Source organism: Sminthopsis crassicaudata, chromosome 4, assembly GCF_048593235.1.
Source record: "Sminthopsis crassicaudata isolate SCR6 chromosome 4, ASM4859323v1, whole genome shotgun sequence".
In the NCBI taxonomy this organism is placed as follows: Eukaryota; Metazoa; Chordata; class Mammalia; order Dasyuromorphia; family Dasyuridae; genus Sminthopsis; species Sminthopsis crassicaudata.
Genome location: NC_133620.1, coordinates 1,015,275 through 1,036,513, shown reverse-complemented (window position 1 = coordinate 1,036,513; position 21,239 = coordinate 1,015,275). Strand labels below are relative to the sequence as shown.

Here is a 21,239-nt window from a genome sequence, read left to right as displayed (position 1 = left end):
AGGGACAGGGATTTAGCCCAAGTTGTCGTCAGCTTCTTCCAAGGAAACCCCTCTTCTGGAATAGGTCAGAAACTGCAACTTCTAATCTCAGAGTTCAATAGAGTATCAAATGGTGAAATGAATTCATTAAAGGGAGTCCCACCATTGGATATGTCAGAGGAAAAGCTGAGACTCAAGACTTTCCTGGCCTTCAACTCAAAATCTTATCTATAGAACCCTGCTAATTCCTGGAATGTGAAATAGCAAAAACAGACAGAGCCTTGATGGGTCAGATCTGGGCCCAGAGGACCTGGAATTCTGCTTCATTCCCAAATATGTCATGGGAGTCCATTTGGGAGCAACCTGTGGACCACCTTTTCTTATGCTGCTTTTCTCATTAAGTAATCACTACCCTGGGGATAACACAAGTGATGGCAAATAAGATTAAAAGTAAGCCTAGGGACCCCGAAGAGGGGAACAAAAGAAATACTGAATCTACCCATGTGAATTTTGTATGGAACAGGTTGTTTATTGTTGCATAGACACTATGATAGAAGAAACACAAAATACATTGACAGAATTATAAAGATTAACAAGATTCAGTCACTTAAATTACAACTACAGTTACAATCAGCTGGAAAGTCAATATTTTGTAATCTCATCAGAACATAAAGAATTTCTTTGTGAGAATCTAGATGTTTTATATTTTCTTTTGGAACTGCCCTGTGCAATCAACCCCCAAGGACCACATTATTGATGATTCACCCAATTGGCTACTGTGGTTTTCAAAGACTGACAGATGTTTCCAACTAATAAGGTCGTCTTTATACAGGGTGTTAACATTCATTTCAATTAAATGGATACATGGATGGATAAGTGATTGAGTAGATAAATGAACAAATGAATAAGTGAATAAATTTAACAAAGAGCTATATGATAGGAAGATGGATGAGGAAGGAAGGAAGGAAGAAAGAAAGGAAGGAAGGAAGGAAGGAAGGAAGGAAGGAAGGAAGGAAGGAAGGAAGGAAGGAAGGAAGGAAGGAAGGAAGGAAGGAAGGAAGGAAGGAAGGAAGGAAGGAAGAAAGGAAAGAAGGAAAGAAGGAAGGAAAGAAGGAAGGAAGGAAGGAAGGAAGGAAGGAAGGAAGGAAGGAAGGAAGGAAGGAAGGAAGGAAGGAAGGAAGGAAGGAAGGAAGGAAGGAAGGAGGAAGGAAGGAAGGAAGGAAGGAAGGAAGGAAGAAAGGAAAGAAGGAAAGAAGGAAGGAAAGAAGGAAGGAAGGAAGGAAGGAAGGAAGGAAGGAAGGAAGGAAGGAAGGAAGGAAGGAAGGAAGGAAGGAAGGAAGGAAGGAAGGAAGGAAAGAAGGAAAGAAGGAAGGAAGGAAGGAAGGAAGGAAGGAAGGAAGGAAGGAAGGAAGGAAGGAAGGAAGGAAGGAAGGAAGGAAGGAAGGAAGGAAGGAAGGAAGGAAGGAAAGAAGGAAGGAAGGAAGGAAGGAAGGAAGGAAGGAAGGAAGGAAGGAAGGAAGGAAGGAAGGAAGGAAGGAAGGAAGGAAGGAAGGAAGGAAGGAAGGAAGGAAGGAAGGAAGGAAGGAAGGAAGGAAGGAAGGAAGGAAAGAAGGAAGGAAGGAAGGAAGGAAGGAAGGAAGGAAGGAAGGAAGGAAGGAAGGAAGGAAGGAAGGAAGGAAGGAAGGAAGGAAGGGAAAGAGGAAAGGAAGGAGAGAGGGAGGGAAGGAAGGGAAAGAGTGAAGGAAAGAAGAAGAGAGACAGAGAGAGAAAAGAGAAAAGTACTGGCAAACTACTCTGAACAGATTCGAGGAGGAAGAGATCATTGTTGGATATGGCAATTTAAGTTTTGAGGAAGACCCCTGAAATGGATGGTCAGCTTAAAAGTGTTGCCCTGAAGCCAGGGGCCTTCTGTGCTCACTCCTTCTCAAAGAGCCAACTTTGACTTGATGGTGAAGGAAATTCTGAGAGGTGACTAAATAGAACCAAATACTGATGGTTGTCTGTGCCGTGCCAATTTTCTGACCATTCTACCCCTCGTTTTGTTGTCTTCATTGTTGTTCATTTCATTTTGTTTAACGGGTGTGTGTTGTATTCACTTGTGATTTTTCTTGAAAAGTCCTAATTCTATGATGAGTCATGAGAGTAGCATTCTTACCTCTTTAAGATAAATTGACTATCACAGGAATTGGTCAGTGATTTATAGCTAGTGTTATTACTTTATTTTCATTCTCCAATTAGCTGAACTTTTACACATTGGAAAAATACAAATCAATTGTTGGGCTAAAAAGCCTTTTTTTCTCGGACAAGCATCTAGTGGTTCTATAAACTGAGATCAATATGGAACAAATATCCACTCTTATATGTTGCTTCTAAAAAGTCTTCAGACTTTTAACACCTTCGGTTCTGTTTCATCTAGGAGAAAAAAGCACGCTCGTCAGCCAGGGTATTAAGAGCTTTCATATACTGATTCCATCTAACCTTTCTGGCCTTATTTCATGCAAAGCTGCCATCCACCTTCCCATCCACCTTCCAGACACTTCGGGTGACTACTGGTCCCTATTTAATCTCATTCATTTGGGCAAGACTGAAACACACACTTTCCTCATCTCCACCTCGCAAACTCTTGATATTCCTTCAAGACTCAGCCCAAATATGAGTTTTCTGTGAATTATACCTATTTCTGTGCAAATTACCTGCCCCATTAAATGTAATCTTCACGAGGTTAAATGCCATGGATTTTGTGCCTCATATAGATCCTGGAATATTTACAAGATATTTTTATAAATTAGATAACAGGCTAAGCCTTGGAGGAAAAAAAAAAGCAAGAAAAAGTCACTACCCTCAAGGAGATTGTTTTAAATGAGGAAGATAAGGTGGATGTAGATATTATACACGTTTATAAAATATAACTTTATAATTTATAAAACTCTTTCCATTTATTGTCACATGATCCTATCAACAACTCATTGAGGTAGATACTAGTATTACCTTTGTCTTACAGATTGGGAAGTTGACTTGCCCAGGGTCACACGGCTACTAAGTGTCTGAAGCTGGATTTGCACTCAGGTTCACCTGATTCCATAGCTGGCACTCTAGCACTGTGCTACCCATGTCACTTCGGTAGGCAAAGTCAAGATCACCTCCTTACTATTCACCAATCTAAGTCAATTCTTTTCCACTTTTTATCATCTCTATATTAGTCTATTACTACACTCTTGACTCTCAAGTCAACATAGTACTAATATAGTATTAGGGAAACTTTAAGCTTTAATAGAATAGACTTTTGGGACACCTGTCTTTGAGACTCCCTATTCCATCCCAGTTTTACAGTCCTTATTGCTATGGTATGTCTTCTGATGTTTATACTCCAAAAGAGCCCAATTACATCTGTAAGGTGCTCACCAAACCATCATGCTTTTATGGCGACCACTTTCATGTTTTGTTGTATCTAATCATCTTCTTGGCAGTCTGCTTCTGCTACTAACCTTTCTCTATGTTAGCAGTCTAATCGATTGTAAGCTCCCTGAGAGTGACAACATTTTTGTTTTCATATTGCCAGCACCTACCACAGTGTCTGCTTACAGTAGGCGCTTAATAAATGCTTATTGGCAATTTCCCATCATCATCATTACCTGCTTGAAGCATGGGCTAGCATAAGTGGCACTGCTGACATTCTGCTAGCTCACCTTTTATGGACCAAGAAGAGTTGCCTTCACCTTACCGAAAACTAAAATAACAGAAAATCCCCAGAAAAGTTCCTGGCATATGATTTTTAAAATATACTCTCTAAGAGTATACGGCTTTCCCTCCACTACTAAGTCATAGAAGGATTGTGAACTACAAGGTAAGAGGGAGTGTACCTATTGACAAAAATCACAGCTCCTTCCAACAGCAGAGCACTCTCAGATGTTTGAGAGGCCTTTGGTTTTTTAGAGAGCTCAAGGCAGTGACAGAGACTTTAAAATCTTGAGTGTATTGCATTGCAGAGTTGAAAAGTGGCAAAGGACAAAGAAAATATGAAAGGGGGTGAATAGAGAAACCACCTAACATCAAGAGTAGGTAATAAAAATAGGTGATTTTAAAAATCTGGCTTCAAGAACTCAGAAGTATTAGGGCCAAGTCTTTGAAGAATTCAATAGCTGCAGGGGCTGCTGATGGATTTTCAGCTTGTTATACTTTCAGAAATATTATGCAATGAACTTCTTTGCACAGGAACACTCTCCACTCCACCATTCGGTCATTTCTGTATCTACATCCCTCCTCTCTGACCGCCATTCCATTGGATGCATTACCTTTCCTTATGATAGGATCCTTAATTTATTTTTTTTATGTTATAGATCCATCTGGTAGTCTGGTAGAGTCTATATACTTCTTTTTAAATTAATATTTTAAATTGAAGGAAATATTCAATTTGAGTTAGAAGTCCGTAAAAATGAAATGTTTATTTTCACATTCAAATTTATGGACCCTTAACAATGTCAAGCATGTATAATATGTTGCATTTAATTTATACTTTAACATATTTAACATGTATTGGTCAACCTGCAATCTTGGGGGGGGGGAAGGAGGGAAAAATTAGAACAAAAGGTTTGGCAGTTGTCAAGGTTGTAAAATTACCCATGCAGATAATTGGTAAATAAAAACTATTTTTTAAAAATGTCAAGAAGTCCTACACTGCAGGTTAAAAAATAACTCCCATGTTGGAATAAAAGGTCTCTGGGAAAGGAATTGTCTTGCCTTTTTTTACCTGTTTACAAAGCATTTGGGATGCCGACTGGAATGGTAAAAACTTAAATGATTTTCATTCATTCATTTATACAGCCATTCATTCATTCTTTCAAACAATCTATCCATCGGCTTTTATATATCCTTTTTCCAGGGGCTGGATCCTAGAGTTATAAGTAAAAAAGAAGGAAACTTTCCCTAGTTGCAGTGAAGTTACTTTTTTATTTATTCCTTCAGAGAATATCCCCTGCCCTCTTCTCACCTCTAACACTTCCCCAGGTGTGAGATCTCATCTCCTCACCCCTGGGCCAGCACAAAAGCTTCGGTATGATTTCCCTGACCTACCTTCACACTCCAGTCCATCCTTTACTCAGCTATAAAACTGTCTGTCTATAATAAGGCCCTAGCCCTATCATTCTCCTAGTCAATAAAACTCAGAGATTTTCTATTACCTCCAGGATCAAACATAAAATCCTTTCTTTGGTTTTTAAAGCCTTTGAGAGCCCTGTTTCTTCTTATTCTTCTAGTCTTCCTCTACTCCACTCTCCCCCTGTATTCTGAGATCCGGGGAAACCAGCATCCGGACCATTCTTTCCCACAAGCTCCTCCATCTCTCAGCTCTGAGGATAGTCAGTGTCTCCTGTGGCTAGGCTCCTTTGCCTCCTGCTCTCCTTCCAAATTTCACCTAAAATTTCTCTTTCTCCCAGAAGTCCTTCCCAAGTCTTCTTAATTCTATAACTTTCTCTCCAGTGATTACTTTCTATTTACCCAGTGAATAGCTTGTTTGAACATAGTTATTGACCCATCTTTTCAATGACTCTCTGAGCTCTGTGAGGTCAGGGACAATTTATGCCTTTCTTTTTCTTTCCAGTACTTAGTAAATAGTAGGAACTAATGCAGGTTCTCCTAGAAGTCTCTCCTTATCTGAAAAATCCCAGGTGAGAAAACTCCCTCGACTAATAAAGAGTTGCCTAGAGAGCCCTGATAGTCACTAACTTCTGCGTGCTGCCCTTAAATGACAGGGTTAGAGCGTGTGGGTCCTTCCTGGATCCAAGGCTAGCTCTATGTCCACTTTGCCAGTCTGTCATCACGAAAGACAACCTGAGGTTCTTAATATTAATTTTGAGGAGTTAGGTAGAAATACAGTGGAATATGGTGGGTTCAGCTTCAGTGAGGAAAGGATGGAAATGTGAATCACACCGAGGCCTGAGGTCACTACTCTTTCCCCTCTTTGTCCCTCCTTAGTGTGGACATTTCTCATTTTGCTTGGGACCCTTTCAAAGTAGGAAAATGTGATCTGACCTAGCCTGATGCCATTTCACAGAATAACAATATTAAGAAAGGGCTTGTCGGCCACTAATCCAAGCCATGCTTCTCTAACAAACATGGCGAGCGCTTATCCAGCCGTAGCTTAAAGGCCTCCAGTGAGCACAAGTCCCCAGCTCCTCACAGGATCACAGAGCTAAAGCTCAAGGTCATCTAACCCAATGCCCTCATCTTACTGGTGAGGAAATCCCAGAGGAGTTAGGGAATGAGCCCTAAACCACAGAGAAAGCAGAGGTCTGAGGCAGGATTTAAACCCACACTGAGGTGCCCACATGTCCCAAGTGCTGGAGGGGGCTCAGTAAGACCCTAGTTCAAAGGTCTCTTGAACACTTGCCATTGAGTGAGTCTGGGCCAATGATCCAATATCTCTTGGTTTAACCTCCTCATCTGTAAAATAGTGATATTATCATCTACCTCACAGGCCTGAGCAAATGAGGAGAGAGAGAGAGAGAGAGAGAGAGAGAGAGAGAGAGAGAGAGAGAGAGAGAGAGACAGACAGACAGACAGACAGACAAATGAGGAGAGAGAGAGAGAGAAAGAGAGACAGAGACAAAGACAGAGAGAGACAAAGACAGAGAGAGACAGAGACAGAGAGAGACAGAGACAGATACAGAGAGAGACAGAGACAAAGAGAGACAGAGAGAGACAGAGAGAGACAGAGAGACAGAGAGAGAGAGACAGAGAGACAGAGAGAGACAGAGAGAAACAGATAAGTGGATAGACAGATAGATGGATAGACAGATTAGATAGATGGATAAATAGATAAATAGATAGACATACATATAGATGGATGGATGGATAAATGGGTGAGTGGATGGATATATAGATGGATGATAGAAAAAAAGATGATAGGTATATAAATAGATAGATGATAGATAAATGATAGATGATAGATATCACATTACAAACCATAAAGCGGGTTATAATATATAAATATTATATAAACAGATAAATATGCATTAGCTAAACTATTATTGTCTTGACTCTTAGGTCTTATCTACTAGATCATGTTTCTGTATATCTGAATAGCTTTAGCTTTTAGGAAGGTGGTCTCCTTTAGCTCATCCCACATCAGTCCTAAATGTTCCTCTTTGCATTAGACCACTATAACTTAAAATCTGAGCAGCATTGCCCATTTTCCAGAGTAAAAGGAAAGATCAAAATCATTCACATGAAGCATTATCAGTCATCCCTCACACCAGTCCAGCATGTGTCCTAGAAGGCTCCAAGGTTATTGAATTCAGCCATTGAGCCAAATGTGCAAGCTGTTTGGACTGTGTCAAGGTAAAGAGAACATAATCAATTTTAAAAGAAGCCATGTGTATACCCTTTCCAGGGAAACCGTGATTACAGGAATTCCCACATCAGCATCTAAGTTGATGCCATTTGTTTTCCTTTTGGATGTTCTCTGTGCAAAGGATTGAGTCATTAATTACTCCCAGTTCCATGTGAAAGAGTATGTAAACAATATCTTAGGAAAAGTCACCAAATGATTGTTTTCCTTGAATGAAGCTTCCTCTAGGGGTGACAGTTCAACTTACTGTAATGTTTGTTTGATTTTCCTCCCCTTGTAGCAAAACCATTTGAGAGCGGGCAGTACTTGGACATCTACGGAATCACAAGGGACCAGGCCGGGGAATACGAGTGTGGAGCGCAAAATGACGTGTCGTTCCCAGATGTGAAAAAAGTTAAAATCGTCGTGAACTGTAAGTTCCATTCCTTATAATCACAAAAAAGAAATGAAAACCAAAGCATCAGAGATGGTAATACATCTAAGGGAAGCGTGCCAGAAGCAGTGCATTTGGTGTTGGGTTTACGCAGAAGCCACTGGGAGTCAAGATTTTCTCACTGGGGCACACTGGCAGCCATGGGCTGACTGTGACATTGATGGTCCCAAAGAACCCTCCAATAACTCAGGGAGATGGAAAAGCCATGACACTTCTCGGGGCCTCCTGACCCTGGGCTCCCTAAATTGTGGTACCTTATCTCAGAAGCGCTATCAGCATGGGGCATTTTTTTCTGCCTTGATTGAACTTTAGGCTGGAGTATAACCCTCTACAGACCCTAATGGGCCTGTCTTTGGGAAGTCCAGTTTTTTAATCCAAGAGTGGGAAATTCTTTTCCATCAAGAAGTTAAGAGAGGGCAGGGAGAATGTTGTTTGGCAACCCAGAACAGTGTTGTGCACATATGTTTAGACCATCCAAATTTCCCAGTTCTAAAACTTCCTCCATCGATGCAGATAGGGACCTTTTCTGAAACTTAAGAGCTGAGGGTTGCTGGAATAATGAATGAATTAAGTATCTTGCCCAGGGTCACACAATCAGCCCTGCAAAAGAAGGCCTTGAACTTGACCCCAAGGCCAGCCAGCTCCCTAATGGCCAAGTCACACTCTTCAACCCTCGCATCAGAAAGTGCTGAATTCATGTTTATTGAGTGAAGGAAAATGCCTATAAGAGACACTTAAATGTTTTGTTGACTAGAATACCATTCTTTGATAAACACAGGGGTTCAAACTCCATGATCCCAACAGCGAAGCACGAGTGCCAGCATGACCCTTTATGCAATTATCCAATATGCTATTTTTGTAAACTTTCTCATCCCCTCAACTCCTTAGCACAAAAAATATTCTAAATAGGAATAAAAATATTGGAACAAAATATGTTATAGAATAAGTCTTCATGTTGAAAATCACCTCAATGCTGTTTGAGGGAACATTTTCCACAGATTATCATCCTTTGGGTTTTTTGGTTGTTCTTTTTTTTAGTATTTGAAGTGAATTTTCAACTCAGATCGTACCACCGGCTCAAAGAAATCTTTTCATCCATCTTTATGGAACAACCATCTTGCTAAACCATAATGTGATCATGCTAAAATGTGCTCCGTGCTCCATTTTGTGGTTTCCCTGAATCTCCCTTCTCCGTGCCTTTGCTTAGGCTGTCCTAAGGATCCTGCCCTTTCCTGAGTGTTGCATCAGAGATACTCAGCTTTCTTCAAAGCTCTCAAATGGGCCTTCTGCAGGAACCCTGGCTGGCACCCTGCCTCCAACCCTGCTCGTTTGTTAGCGTGCTTTCTCAGAAACACTTTTGTGTAGATCTTGTATTTACTTTTCTATGGACGTAGACATGTTGCTTTACACTGACACAATAGAGGTTCTTGTATTTTTTATTTAGCATCATATGGCCCAGAACACAGTAGTAGGAATAGAGTTGGTACTTAACAAAAGCTTATTCAATGAATGAATTAATTACTGTGGATGGAAAGCAGTGACGTATTCAGTCAGTTGATAAGCATTTATTAAGCACCTACTCTGTTTCAAACATTGTGCTAAGTGATGGGGCTTCAAAGAGGCAAAAGACCTGCCCTGAAGGAGCTCATGAGGTCAGGATTGTTGGGTTGGGAAATGGGAACTGGTTTGGGAATTGCCACCTTTTGGACTTTGGCACCCACATTGTTGTCTTCATCCTCAGTGTTTCCACCTGTAAAATGGACAGCCAAAATGAAATCACTTCTGAAGTCATTTCCAGCTCTAAATCTCTAATTATTTGAAGAGCTCTAATTCTAGGAATCATATTATATGCATATGTTCAAGGTGACAGGCAGCCAGGTCATAAACTGGGTAGAACGCTGGGTCTGAACTCAAGAAAACTCCTCTTACTATGTTCAAATATGGCCTCAGACTCTAGTTGTATGACCCTGGGCAACTTCATCCCATTTACCTCAGTTTCCTTATATGGCAAACTACTCCAGAATCTTTGCCAAGAAAATCCCAAATGCGGTCATGAAGAGTTGGACATAACTGAAAAACAAGAATTCAGACCGATGAATCTAAACTCAGTCCATAGAATATTTTTGGTAGAAGAAGCCTTTATCTACTAAAATCATCTTTATTGAATATATACGTGGTACCCCCTCCTAGCATTCTGGTCTGGGCTACCCTCAGGAACTGTCTTGGGTCCATGTTCATTTTGCATATGATGGACATCCAGCGGCCGCTAATTAGGGCTTTGTCTGGGGCAATTCTCTAAGGCAGTAGTGCCCAATCTTTGGGGGTTTCAGGCTCCCCTTAAACTCAACAAATTTCTAAGATTGTCTCAAAGAGCTTTGTTCTATCATTTTTAAATGGCCATAGACTGTATTAAAAATTAAAATATCTTAGAATTATTTTGAAAATAATTTTGATATTTTAACCCCCCTAAAAAGGCCCCAGGGACCCCAAGTAGGTCCCAATACACACTGTGAGAACTCCTGTTCAAAGAGAACAGAACCTGCATGCAGGGAAGCCAACATGGGAAAGGGGAGAACACACAGGCATATGGGGTGCTTCTGACTGAAGAGATGGGGGCCAGTATTTGGAGACTAATTGGTCCAGGACTGAGGAGGAGACTAAGGTACAGCCCACGAGACCAAAAAGAGAAGCATCAGCCAGAAAAGCTTATTGGCGAAGTGGCCCAGAGGCACCCCTGTAAAGGTTTCTGTAAGGATGTTTCCTTAGTTTTCTTGTTAAGACAGAGGAGCATCACAGGCATACTCTCATATGCACCCCATGGAGCCAGGTTTGGCCTGAGCTAACATCCCCAGCCACCCCATCCACTCAGCTTTCTTCTCCAATCTCTTTTTTTCTTTTTACATATAAAAACAGAAGAGCAGGGATCCTACGAGATGCTGACACCCATCAGGAATTTAGTTAATGAGCATTTATTAAGTGTTTGCTGTATACCAGACCCCCAGATTCTGGGGATTCAACAAAAGGCATAAATGGTCTCTCTCTTCAAGGGCCTCAGCCTCCTATAAAAGTGAAAATAATTAAATGAATAAAAATAGGTATTCAACAAGTCCTGCAAAGAATAGATGGAGGGCTGATCAAGGCCTTCTTCCCTTGGCCGATCTTGAATAGGCAGACACAAGAGCAGCCCCTAGATCGGACGCCAGCTTGGAAAACAGTGAGACTCAGAGCTTCCTGCTGCTATAGGCTCAGTTTCCTGCAGCAGCAGCAACAGGTCCCAGGGGACTGAGCCTTTCTGCAAGTCAGGTCACTCCCCTGGAGGCAGCTTGAATGCTTGTTCTCCCAGGCTGGGAGCAAAAGCACAAGGGAGAGAAGACCTTTCAGGGAGCCTGATCCAGGATCTTCTATTCTTCTGTCATTTACTTGTGTTTGGAGAATTCCTTCATAGTCTTGTCTTTCTGTGGGTTCAGAGGATCATGTGGCTGGACAAATCCAAAAAAATACTATCTAATAATCTAATAAATTGCAAAAATCCCTAAGATATGAATTTAGAGCTTGGTGACTTTCCTGTGAATTCGCTGCCTTCCATACTTCAGAGCTTCCTAAAGATAGCCTCGGTAAAACGAAAGGTTAAGCCGTTGATCTCAAATGACCCTTCAAGCTCTGTCCTGTGCTCTTAGGATCTTGGCCATGACGATTTAATTTTATTAGCTGCTTCCCACTAGCATGTCTAGCATCACCAATTCTACCCTTATTTAATTCAAGCCCATAGAGAATGAAAAAAAGGTAACAATGAATGGTTATTTATGGTTTTGGAACCAAGAAAATATTAATTTATTCACAAATGTAAGAAACGTTCTAGATCAGACAACCTTCTGGTTAGAGATGGTCTTTGAGGGCATTTGGTCCAGAATCAACCCTTTACAACTTTCCTCACCCCATTATCAAAAACTTTCAGGGAAGGACAGTTCCCCACATCATGATATTTTGGAATGCTTGTGCTTGGTATTAAGCATGCCCTTTAAAATGTCTGAAGATATTTGCTCTGGAAAATAGGAGGCAGAGGAGGGAAGAAGATGCCTTTCAGTGTTTGCAAATAATAGAAAGTCTGCAAGGTCTGCAAAGAGGGATTAGCTTTGCTCTGCTTGGCCCCAGATAGGACAACTAAAAGTACACACAAGTTACAAAGGGATCGATCCAGCTCAGAAATTAGGGAACTTCTTATGATAATGATGTTGGACACTTAGAAGCACCTCAAAGCCTCAGAGGCTGCTCTGAGAGGCAGTGGATTCCTTCAGGCTGAATGAATAGAGATTAGCCAGATCATGTCCTTTATGAGTGGGACTAGCAAACTGTTGAACTGTTTTGCAGCTCTTGAATTCTGGTTCTCTGCGATTCCATAATCATATGGACACTTCGGGGATCAACCCCATGTGATCAGTAACAAGATATGAGCTAAACGTTGAATTGATATGTTTAAAAAAATCTCTAACTATCTTTTAAATGTATAAAAGATCGTTCTTCCACATGTCACACTACAGAAGGAATCTCAAGGGTCTTTTGGTTCATTTCCCAACTTCATTAAAGCATCTTTACAATATTTGAAAACCAATGATTGACTTTTTCTACTAATGGAGAGCTCACGTCATAAGCCAGCTCATCCTATTTAATTGTGAGAGAGTTTACCCTTTCATTAAGCTAACTGACCCATCCTGTAATTTCAGTTTACACAATCTAATTCTACCATCTAAAATTTGACCTTGATAATCTATTATCTAGAAGTAGTAGATGACTCCGTGAGTAGAACACTGGATCTTGCATCGACACCTGAGTTCAAATCCAACCTCAGACACTCACTGGGCAAGTCACTTCACTCTGTTTGACTCAGTTTCCTCATGGCTAACCATTCCCGTATCTAGCAAGGAAATTCCACATGAGTTCATGAAGAGCAGGACATCATTGGGAAAGAAGTGAATAAAAACATTCTACCATCTAAAATAGATACCATCACTTTCTCTTCTCTCACCCTTCTTTTCCCCTTACAATCTGACTTCTGACCTTATAATTTTATGGAAACTACTCTCTTTAGAGTCACCAGTTATTTCTTACTTGCTCAATCCAATAGATTTTTCTTGGTCCTTATTCTCTAGAACCCTCCTGCAGTTTGGAAAATGGTGATTACTCTCTCCTCATTGGTATTGTCATCTCTCTAGATTTTTAAGCCACCCTTCTCCCCTGGGTCTCCTCCTATATCTCTGACCTCTCTTTCTCAGTCTCCTTGGCTAGAGATTCAGATCATGACTCTTAAATGTATATGCTCCTTAAAGGCTCTTTCTTAAACCCTTTCTTCTTTCTTTATACTACTTCACTTGGTCATCAACCCATCTATCATGGCTGTAATTATCATCTGTCTACTCAATAATCCCCAAATCTACCTTTCTTGTCCCAATCTCTCTCTTTATCTCGCATCTCTGTCTTTCAGAAATGTCCCTCCAAATATCAGCGGACACTGAGCCTGTCCACAGCACAACTTAATATCTTTCTCTTTCTCTCTAAAGCAGCCCCGACCTTCTCAGGCACTATGAAGGATATCTTCCAGGTCCTCACACTCTAAGAGTCACCCTCAACTTCTCACTATCTCTATCTGGTTCCATGTCCAATCGGACCCCTTCTATAACTGTTCTCTCTCAAACGGGAATCCTATATGAGCATCACAAGATAGAGCACTGGATTAGGAATCAAGGAGATTTCAGTTTAAATATGGCCTTGGGAACTCCTTCCTTCCTTCCTTTTTATCCTTTTTTTCCTTCCTTCCTTCTTTCCTTCCTTTCTTCTTTCCTTCCTTCCTTTCCTTTCCTTCCTTTCTTCTTTCCTTCCTTTCTTCCTTCCTTCCTTCCTTCTTTGCTTTCTTTTTCTTTCTTTCCTTTCTTATCTTTCTTTCTTCTTTCTTTCTTCCTTTCTTTCTTCTCTTCCTTCCTTCTTTCCTTCCTTCCTTCCTTCCTTCTTCTCCTTCCTTCCTTCCTTCCTTCTCTTCCTTTCTTCCTTCTTTCTTCTCTTCTTTCCTTTCTTTCTTTTCTTCTTTCTTCTTCTTTTCTTTCTTTCTTCTTTCTTCTTTCTTCTCTTTCTTCTTCTCTTCCTTCTCTTCTCTTCCTTCTTCCTTTCCTTCCTTCCTTCCTTCCTTCCTTCTCCTTCCTTCCTTCCTTCCTTCCTTCCTTTTCCTTCCTTCCTTCTCTTCCTTCCTTCTTCTTTCTTTCTTTCTTTCTTCTTTCTTTCTTTCTTTCTCTTCTTCTTTCTTCTCTTTCTCTTTCTTTCTTCTTCTCTTCTTCCTTTTTTAGCAGTTGTTTTTCAATGAGTCCTGTCATTTTCTATGACCAAGATTTTTTTAAAGCTTCAAACTTCAGGATTTAAATAGTCTGATTAATTTCAGTATTATCTAGTAAGTTCAGTTAACATGAAATAATGATTTTACTGGCTCAGTGACCACAGGCAAGTTAGTAGACATCTGTCTTTCTTCGGATCTCCTCATGTATAAAATAAGGATTATAATAGTATTTTGGGAATGATTTTGAGGGTAAAATAGGTTAATAGTTATAAAATCCTTTTAAAACCCATAAAGTGCTTTATTATTACCTTCACCATCACATCATCTTCATGTCTTCCTCTGGGCAGCTCATTAAACATTTGGAAACAATTACTCCTTTGTCCCTCAAATCCTTTTTTTTTTTTGGTGTTAACACATCCAAAGTGCCTTCGGTCATTGTTTTATGATATGGTTTTTAAACATTTAAGCCTTTTCATTATTGGATACAATCAAATATTTTCAATCCCACTCTTATAAGTTGACACCCAGAACTGATCAAAGAAACCAGACATGATATTATCTATTCTAGATGGCAGCACCCAGGGTCCCCACATGGTCGCCCATGTCAGTCCCAAGATCTGACCCTGTTTAGCTTTGCTTTAGATCATGCTGGTTCTATCGTGTTCAGGATGGTTTGGCCTTAGGCATTATTATAAAATGATGTTTTTTAATTGCAATGAATATTTATTGAAACTCACTGTGTTTTCTGACTCCAGCATAGACATTATATGAGTCACATAGCACCACAGAGAAAAACAATACAAAACAAAACTGTTTTAATTCTCTTAAAAAGACAAAGCAGGTTAACTGCTGATAACTAATTATAGGGAGATCTTGGGTCCAGTTTCACCGGGAATTTGCTGTTTTAAAGAAACTTCCCTAACTCAGTTGGTAGACTGGAGGCTGCTGGTGAAATCATCCCAGGAAAGCCCACAGGGTGCTGATTCAGCTCTAGCTTGAAGGAATGGTCCTCTGTCTCAGAACAACTGCGGCGTGCAAAAGAGATTTTTGTTTCTACTACTTCTTACCTGTTGGATCTTCAGGAAATTGATTTACCCCTTCAGGCTTCAGTCTCCTCACCCTAATGAAAGAGTTAGGTCAGATGGCATTTAAGGGACTTTGTAGTTATAAAATCAATGATGAAACCAGAGATATGAAGTATGAGTAGAGAGGGCTATAAGAGCTTTCAAAAATAAATTCAGTCTAATAATTTTCCAGTTTAATGAAATGAATCATTTGTCCGGCTACTTGATTTTTGGAATCGCTTTGGCCAATAAGGTGTCTGAATTGACTGAAGGATTTGAATAGGATTATACAAAAGAGAATCTTAGGGGGAGAGGACTTCAGGTTGGATACACTGCTGATTTTCTCCCATGGCATTCCCAGAAGTGACCCTCTGATTTCCTACTGAAGATCTCTAATGAGAATATCTGACTGTGGTATTTACACACATATATTGTATCTAGGTTATATTGTAACACATGTAAAACATATGGGATTGCCTGTCATTGGGGGGAGGGAGTTGTGGGACAGGGGGAAAATTTGGAAAAATGAATGCAAGGGATAATGTTATAAAAAAATGACTCATGCATATATAATGTCAAAAAAATTATAAATTAAAAAAAAAGAGAATATCTGTCTGCCACAGTGACCCATTATATTTAAGCACAGCTCCAATTGTTGGGAAGTTTTCCCTTGTGTTAAATCTAAAGATGCACTCTTGGAGTATAGATTTATAGATGGACGAGACCTTCATTGATGAGCTTAAAATCATCTGAGTAGTAGAAGATAGGAGACTCGGTTTTCACCCAAATCCATTTGCCTCCTCGTTTTATTCCCAGCACCCAGAAGCTGCACTCCTATTCTGTATGACCTTGAGGAACAAGTCAGAATCTCTTCCTCAGAACAAACATTTAAAAGCAAGCAGCTATTTATCATTGATATTCAGCATTCTATCCACTGCTCCATATCACTGATAGGAGTCAAATAAGAAACACTCTCAGTTCTTCCAACCTAGTCTAGCCTCAAAGGGACCAGAGGCATTGGTTAAGTTTCCTTTTACTGTTGTTTGTTGTATCCGACTCCCCATTTGGGGTTGTCTTGGCAGAAAATGGAATGGTTCGCCATTTCCTTCTCCACTTTATTTTGCAGATGAGGAAACTGAGGCACAAAGGGTTAAGTGACTGGCCTAGGGTCACATAGCTAGTAAATATCTGAGGCCAGATTTGAACTCAGGAAGATGAGTCCTTCTGACTGCAGGTCCAATGCTCTATTCACTACACCACCCACTTGCTTTTAAGTTTCCCACACACTTATATTTGCTCTATCAAATCCATGGATGATGTCTTGATGATCTGATGGACTTAATTGGCCTTGGAATTTATCCAATGACTCACCTAAAATTTTGGGCTGATGTACACATTTTCCTTCTTTCCTTACATGTTGCTCATGATGTAGTCAGTGCTAAGTGGAAGATGGATCTAAACTGGAAATGGTATTGGAGGCTGGGCAGCAGAGCATAAAGGACACTCAAGAGAGCTAGATTTGAAGGACTTCAGTTCAAACGTTACATATGATATTCCTAGGGTCACCTTGAAGAAAGCAGTCTTATTCCCTAGGACTCAGTTCCCTCATCTGTAGGTGGTTGGTCTAGGTCAGTGGTCCTCAAACTTTTTAAATAGGGGCCAGTTCACTGTCCCTCAGACTGTTGGAGGGCCCGACTATAGTAAAAACAAAAAGCTCACACTATGTCCCCGTCCCTCTGCCCATTTGCCATAACCCGGCGGGCCACATCAACATCCTCAGTAGCTGTATCTGGCCCGCAGGCCATAGTTTGAGAACCCCTGGCCTAGATACCCTCAGATGTATCTCTTCCAAATTATGATCAATAAAACTACCCAAGGAACCTGAAGCTATGATTAGAGACAAAATTCCACAGTAGAAAGAAGGCTGACTCTGGATTCTTAGGACCTATGTAAAACCCTAATCTAATGGGCCTTGACTCAGTTTCTCCATCTGTAAAATGAGAGGGTTGGATTAGATGGTCACTGAAGTTCTCTGCAGCTCTCCATCTGCACTCCTGCGACATCTGAGATCATCACAATGCCATGCATATATGGGCGCTTAATAAATGTTTATTAACTTGGCTTGAGTAATGAAGGGAAGTCCAGACATAATATTTATAATATTTATATTTTATAAATATTTATAATATTTTTATAAATATTTGTAATATTTATGTATTTTAAATAATATTTTATAATATTTTCTATTGAAGAGCTAAAGAAGTTCATCATATTTCAAATGGCAATAAAATAAATGGGCACACAGGACCAGTTTCTGCTATGCCACAAAAGAATGGGGCTTTTCTCCATGTATTCACAACAGGAGAAGATATCTAAGGTGTATTCTTAAGTAAGACTAGGAGATGTTTTCCAGCAAAGCTGGGGCACTAATTTACATATTGTTTTGCATCAAATACATATTCATTTATGTAAATTTATATTTTATATTCTAGAATATAACTAACTCCAAATATGTGGACTAGAATATCCTAATTAGTGACACCTAATGCAATTGTACTGAAGCCTGTGACTGATGCCTTGAGGGAACGTCTGGGGCCAGTCATCAGGACAGCACCAAGGTCAGGGTCTTTCCCCAAGTTGGTCTTCCTCACCTTCTAGGAGGTTCAAGTGCTAATTTGGCAGAGTGAGCGTTGAAAACAAGCATGCTTCTTTTCATAACAAAATCAAAAGCGCAAAGATCTGGATTTGGAAAACCTGGACTCATATCTCAGGCCTGTCCCTTACAACCTGGGCCACTTGGACTCTCTCAACATCTCTGCTTCTTCGTCTGTAAAAAGCAGAGATTTATAATGTAAAATAGCTTCCAAACTTCTAGGCCTGAATCTCTGATCTCATGATTTCTTGATGACATCTATGCTTCAATTACTGGTTAATATAAATGAATAATATAAATAAATGATCAATATAAATGCACACTCTTTATATATGTGTGTGTGTGTGTGTGTGTGTGTGTGTGTGTGTGTGTGTGTGTGTGATTATATAGAGAGATATATAGAAAGAGTTTCCAACTTAATGAAGATGAGAACGTTAAAAGAAAATGGAACCATTGTCTTAATTACAGATATGGCGATTCCAAGCAGAGTCAGGCCTGCACCTTAGATTTGGAGATGGCAGGTTGTAGAAAATCCCAAGCTACCATAAGTAGGAGGAGAGGGTCTTCAGTTCTGGAGAGAAAAATTAGATACTCAAGTATAATAATTTAATAGCAGATGCACAAAAGATTATAGATTATATAGATAGATAGATAGATAGATAGATAGATAGATAGAAAAATAGATAGATAGATAAATAGATAGATTATGTATATATTATAGATTATATAGATATGTAGATTATATATATATATAGATTATATAGATTTAGATATAGATATAGATATATGTGTGTGTCATTATATATAACTATATAGAAAGATATCTAGAAAGAGTTTCCAACTTAATGAAGATGAGAACGTTAAAAGAAAATGGAACCATTGTCTTAATTACAGATATGGCAATTCTAAGCAGAGTCAGGCCTGCACCTTAGATTTGGAGATGGCAGGTTGTAGAATATCCCAAGCTACCATAAGTAGGAGGAGAGGGTCTTCAGTTCTGGAGAGAGAAATCAGATACTCAAGAATAGAAATTTAATAGCAGATGCACAAAAGATTATAAGACAAAGAAAAGCCAGAGTTATCCAAAGAACAGTGTGTATATGCAGGAAACTCATGACTATATTAAATTAAAAAATAAAAAGGAATTTACAACTTTTTTGTAATTCTTTTTGCTCTGATTTGGTTTTAACCATCGTGGAAAACAATTTGGATTTAGGATATAAGACGTGATAAGTGTCCAAACCATTTGACCAGTGAGCTCAATGCTAGTCATTCATTTAAGTGAGCAAAAAAACAACAAGAAAGCTCCCACATAAACCCAAATATCCACAGCCCCACTTCCTCTAAAAACAGAGTTGGCAACAAAGCTTTTAGTCAAAGAATAACTAGACTGTGACATGAACGGAACAGAACATTACAATGCTGTAAGAAATAACAAATATAAAAACTCCAAGTATGGAATGACATGAAATAAAACAGATTGAAGCAAGCAGCTCCAGGAAAGCCATTGACTCAATGATTACCACAATGGAAGTGGAAAGATCATGAAGTTCAGTAGAAATGCTGAGAGATTGTAATGACCAAGCTTGGCCACGGAAATGAGCTGAGAAAATACATGTTCCTTTCTTTTTTTTTTTTTTTTTTTTTTTTTTTTTTGACTAGCTCAGGGGCTCTGCTTTTGGAATATTGTGAATGTTGCCAAACAAAAGAGCTCTTCTTTTCTTCTTTCTATTTTAGTCTATGTGACAAGGAATGATTGACAGAGTAGGGGACGCAAAGGGGTATACACGCTGATCTAGATGATGAAACAGCAGAAGGATAGATATATATCCTGTAAAGAAAATCTGAACACAGATGTACTTAAAATGGACAAAGGATAAGTAACAGATGAGGAAAAAGTGGCAAGGCTTTCATGGGAAATTTCAAAATAAGCAGAGACTGATAGTCAACATGAATGGAACCTGGGAACTCTTTTCAATTCTGGGCCAAAAGAAGGTGGAACAAAACCAGAGCCACTCCCCTCTCCTGGATGGACTTGGAAGCTTGTCTGGTAGAAGTAGGATCACACTTGTTCAGGCTGATTCAAAATGGAAGGACTAGGGACAAGGAATGGTGACAGAAAGGCAGATTTTTACTCAATTTCAGGAAATTTCAATAAAAGGGAAAATTTGCTGATCATTCCAGCTAATCAGAAAAGGCCTGGAGGTTAACGGAAGAGCTTTTCTGATCTTCTTTCTCAGAACTGAGGGGTCTTAGAACCAAGGCTGGGTGGCCTTTTTCAGGGGAAGCTGGGGAAAGGGATTCTGTTTAGACTAAATACTGTTCAATGACCTGACCATTTGTAAGCTTTGAGATTTTGTGAGCCAAAGCTCCACATGTTAACATAAATATGTTCTCCACGTTCTTTTGTCTAGGGCTGGCAAGTAGTTATCAGTTGAAATGTCTGTGTGTGATTCCACACTCACCACCTGAATAAGGCATTTTACGGAAGGAAAAATATATCCCCATCTGAAGCAGGCCCATATGCATTTTTATTACTCCCCCTCCCTTAAAAATAAAAGCTAAGCTGATTTCCCTGCTTTAAGTATATCAGAAATATATCTTCTTCTATAGAGAATGTATTGACTTTATATCTTTTTATTTATACTCGTTGCTATCTTGGCATTTATCAATTGAAACACAAAATACTTCAAATGAAAAGTGAAGTAGTTTAGAGGTTGGTGGTCTGCTGCTTTTAGGAAAACAAGCCTTAGCTAACCTGGCTTCAAAATACCCCCTCTCTGCCCCAACGTCTTATTCTTCTTGTCGGTCTTCCCCAGCCACTTCCTGTGTTTTAACTGGGGCTATTCAGATGAAATACATCCTAAAATTCAGTGAGATTGAAAGCACCATGAAAGCAAGCCATAAACTGTTTGACGCTTCCTATTTTTCTATCTGAAATCTCTATCTTGATACATAGCAGACACTTAAAACATCACAGGTAAATGAACAGAGGGAGAAACAATTGCTTGCCTTTACACACATGTATACCTGTCTTATCACCCTGCTAGATTTTGAGGTGGGGACTATCTATCTATATTATTTATCTGTTTATAACATTTATTTCTCTATCTATAAATCTAATCTATTTCTTCATGTGCAAAGATATAAAGGCATGCATATATATATATATATGTATACATATACATATGTGTATATATATATACATATACATATATATGTACATATATAAATATATGTGTGCATATGGAAAGAGGGAATTAGGGAAGAGAAAGAGAGAGAAGAAAGGAAGAAGAAGAGAGAAGGAGGAAGAGGAAGAGGAGGAGGAGGAGGAAGAAAAGAAAAAAAGTAGAAGAGAGAGAGAATTGGACAGAGGAAGCAACATTGGTTACTTATATTTTATCATTGTCTTTACTTTGGAAGTTCACATCACCTTTGTACTTCGT

At 39.5% G+C, this 21,239-nt stretch overlaps 1 protein-coding gene across 1 annotated transcript in view; it reads left to right on the top strand.

Moving 5' to 3' along the window:
• Positions 1-21,239, top strand: part of NEGR1 (neuronal growth regulator 1) — a 1,167,619-nt gene that overhangs the window by 792,115 nt on the left and 354,265 nt on the right. The window contains exon 4 of the mRNA XM_074265586.1: positions 7,605-7,736. Within this exon, the coding sequence (XP_074121687.1) occupies positions 7,605-7,736 (132 nt within the window). The remainder of the gene's footprint in view (positions 1-7,604; positions 7,737-21,239) is intronic.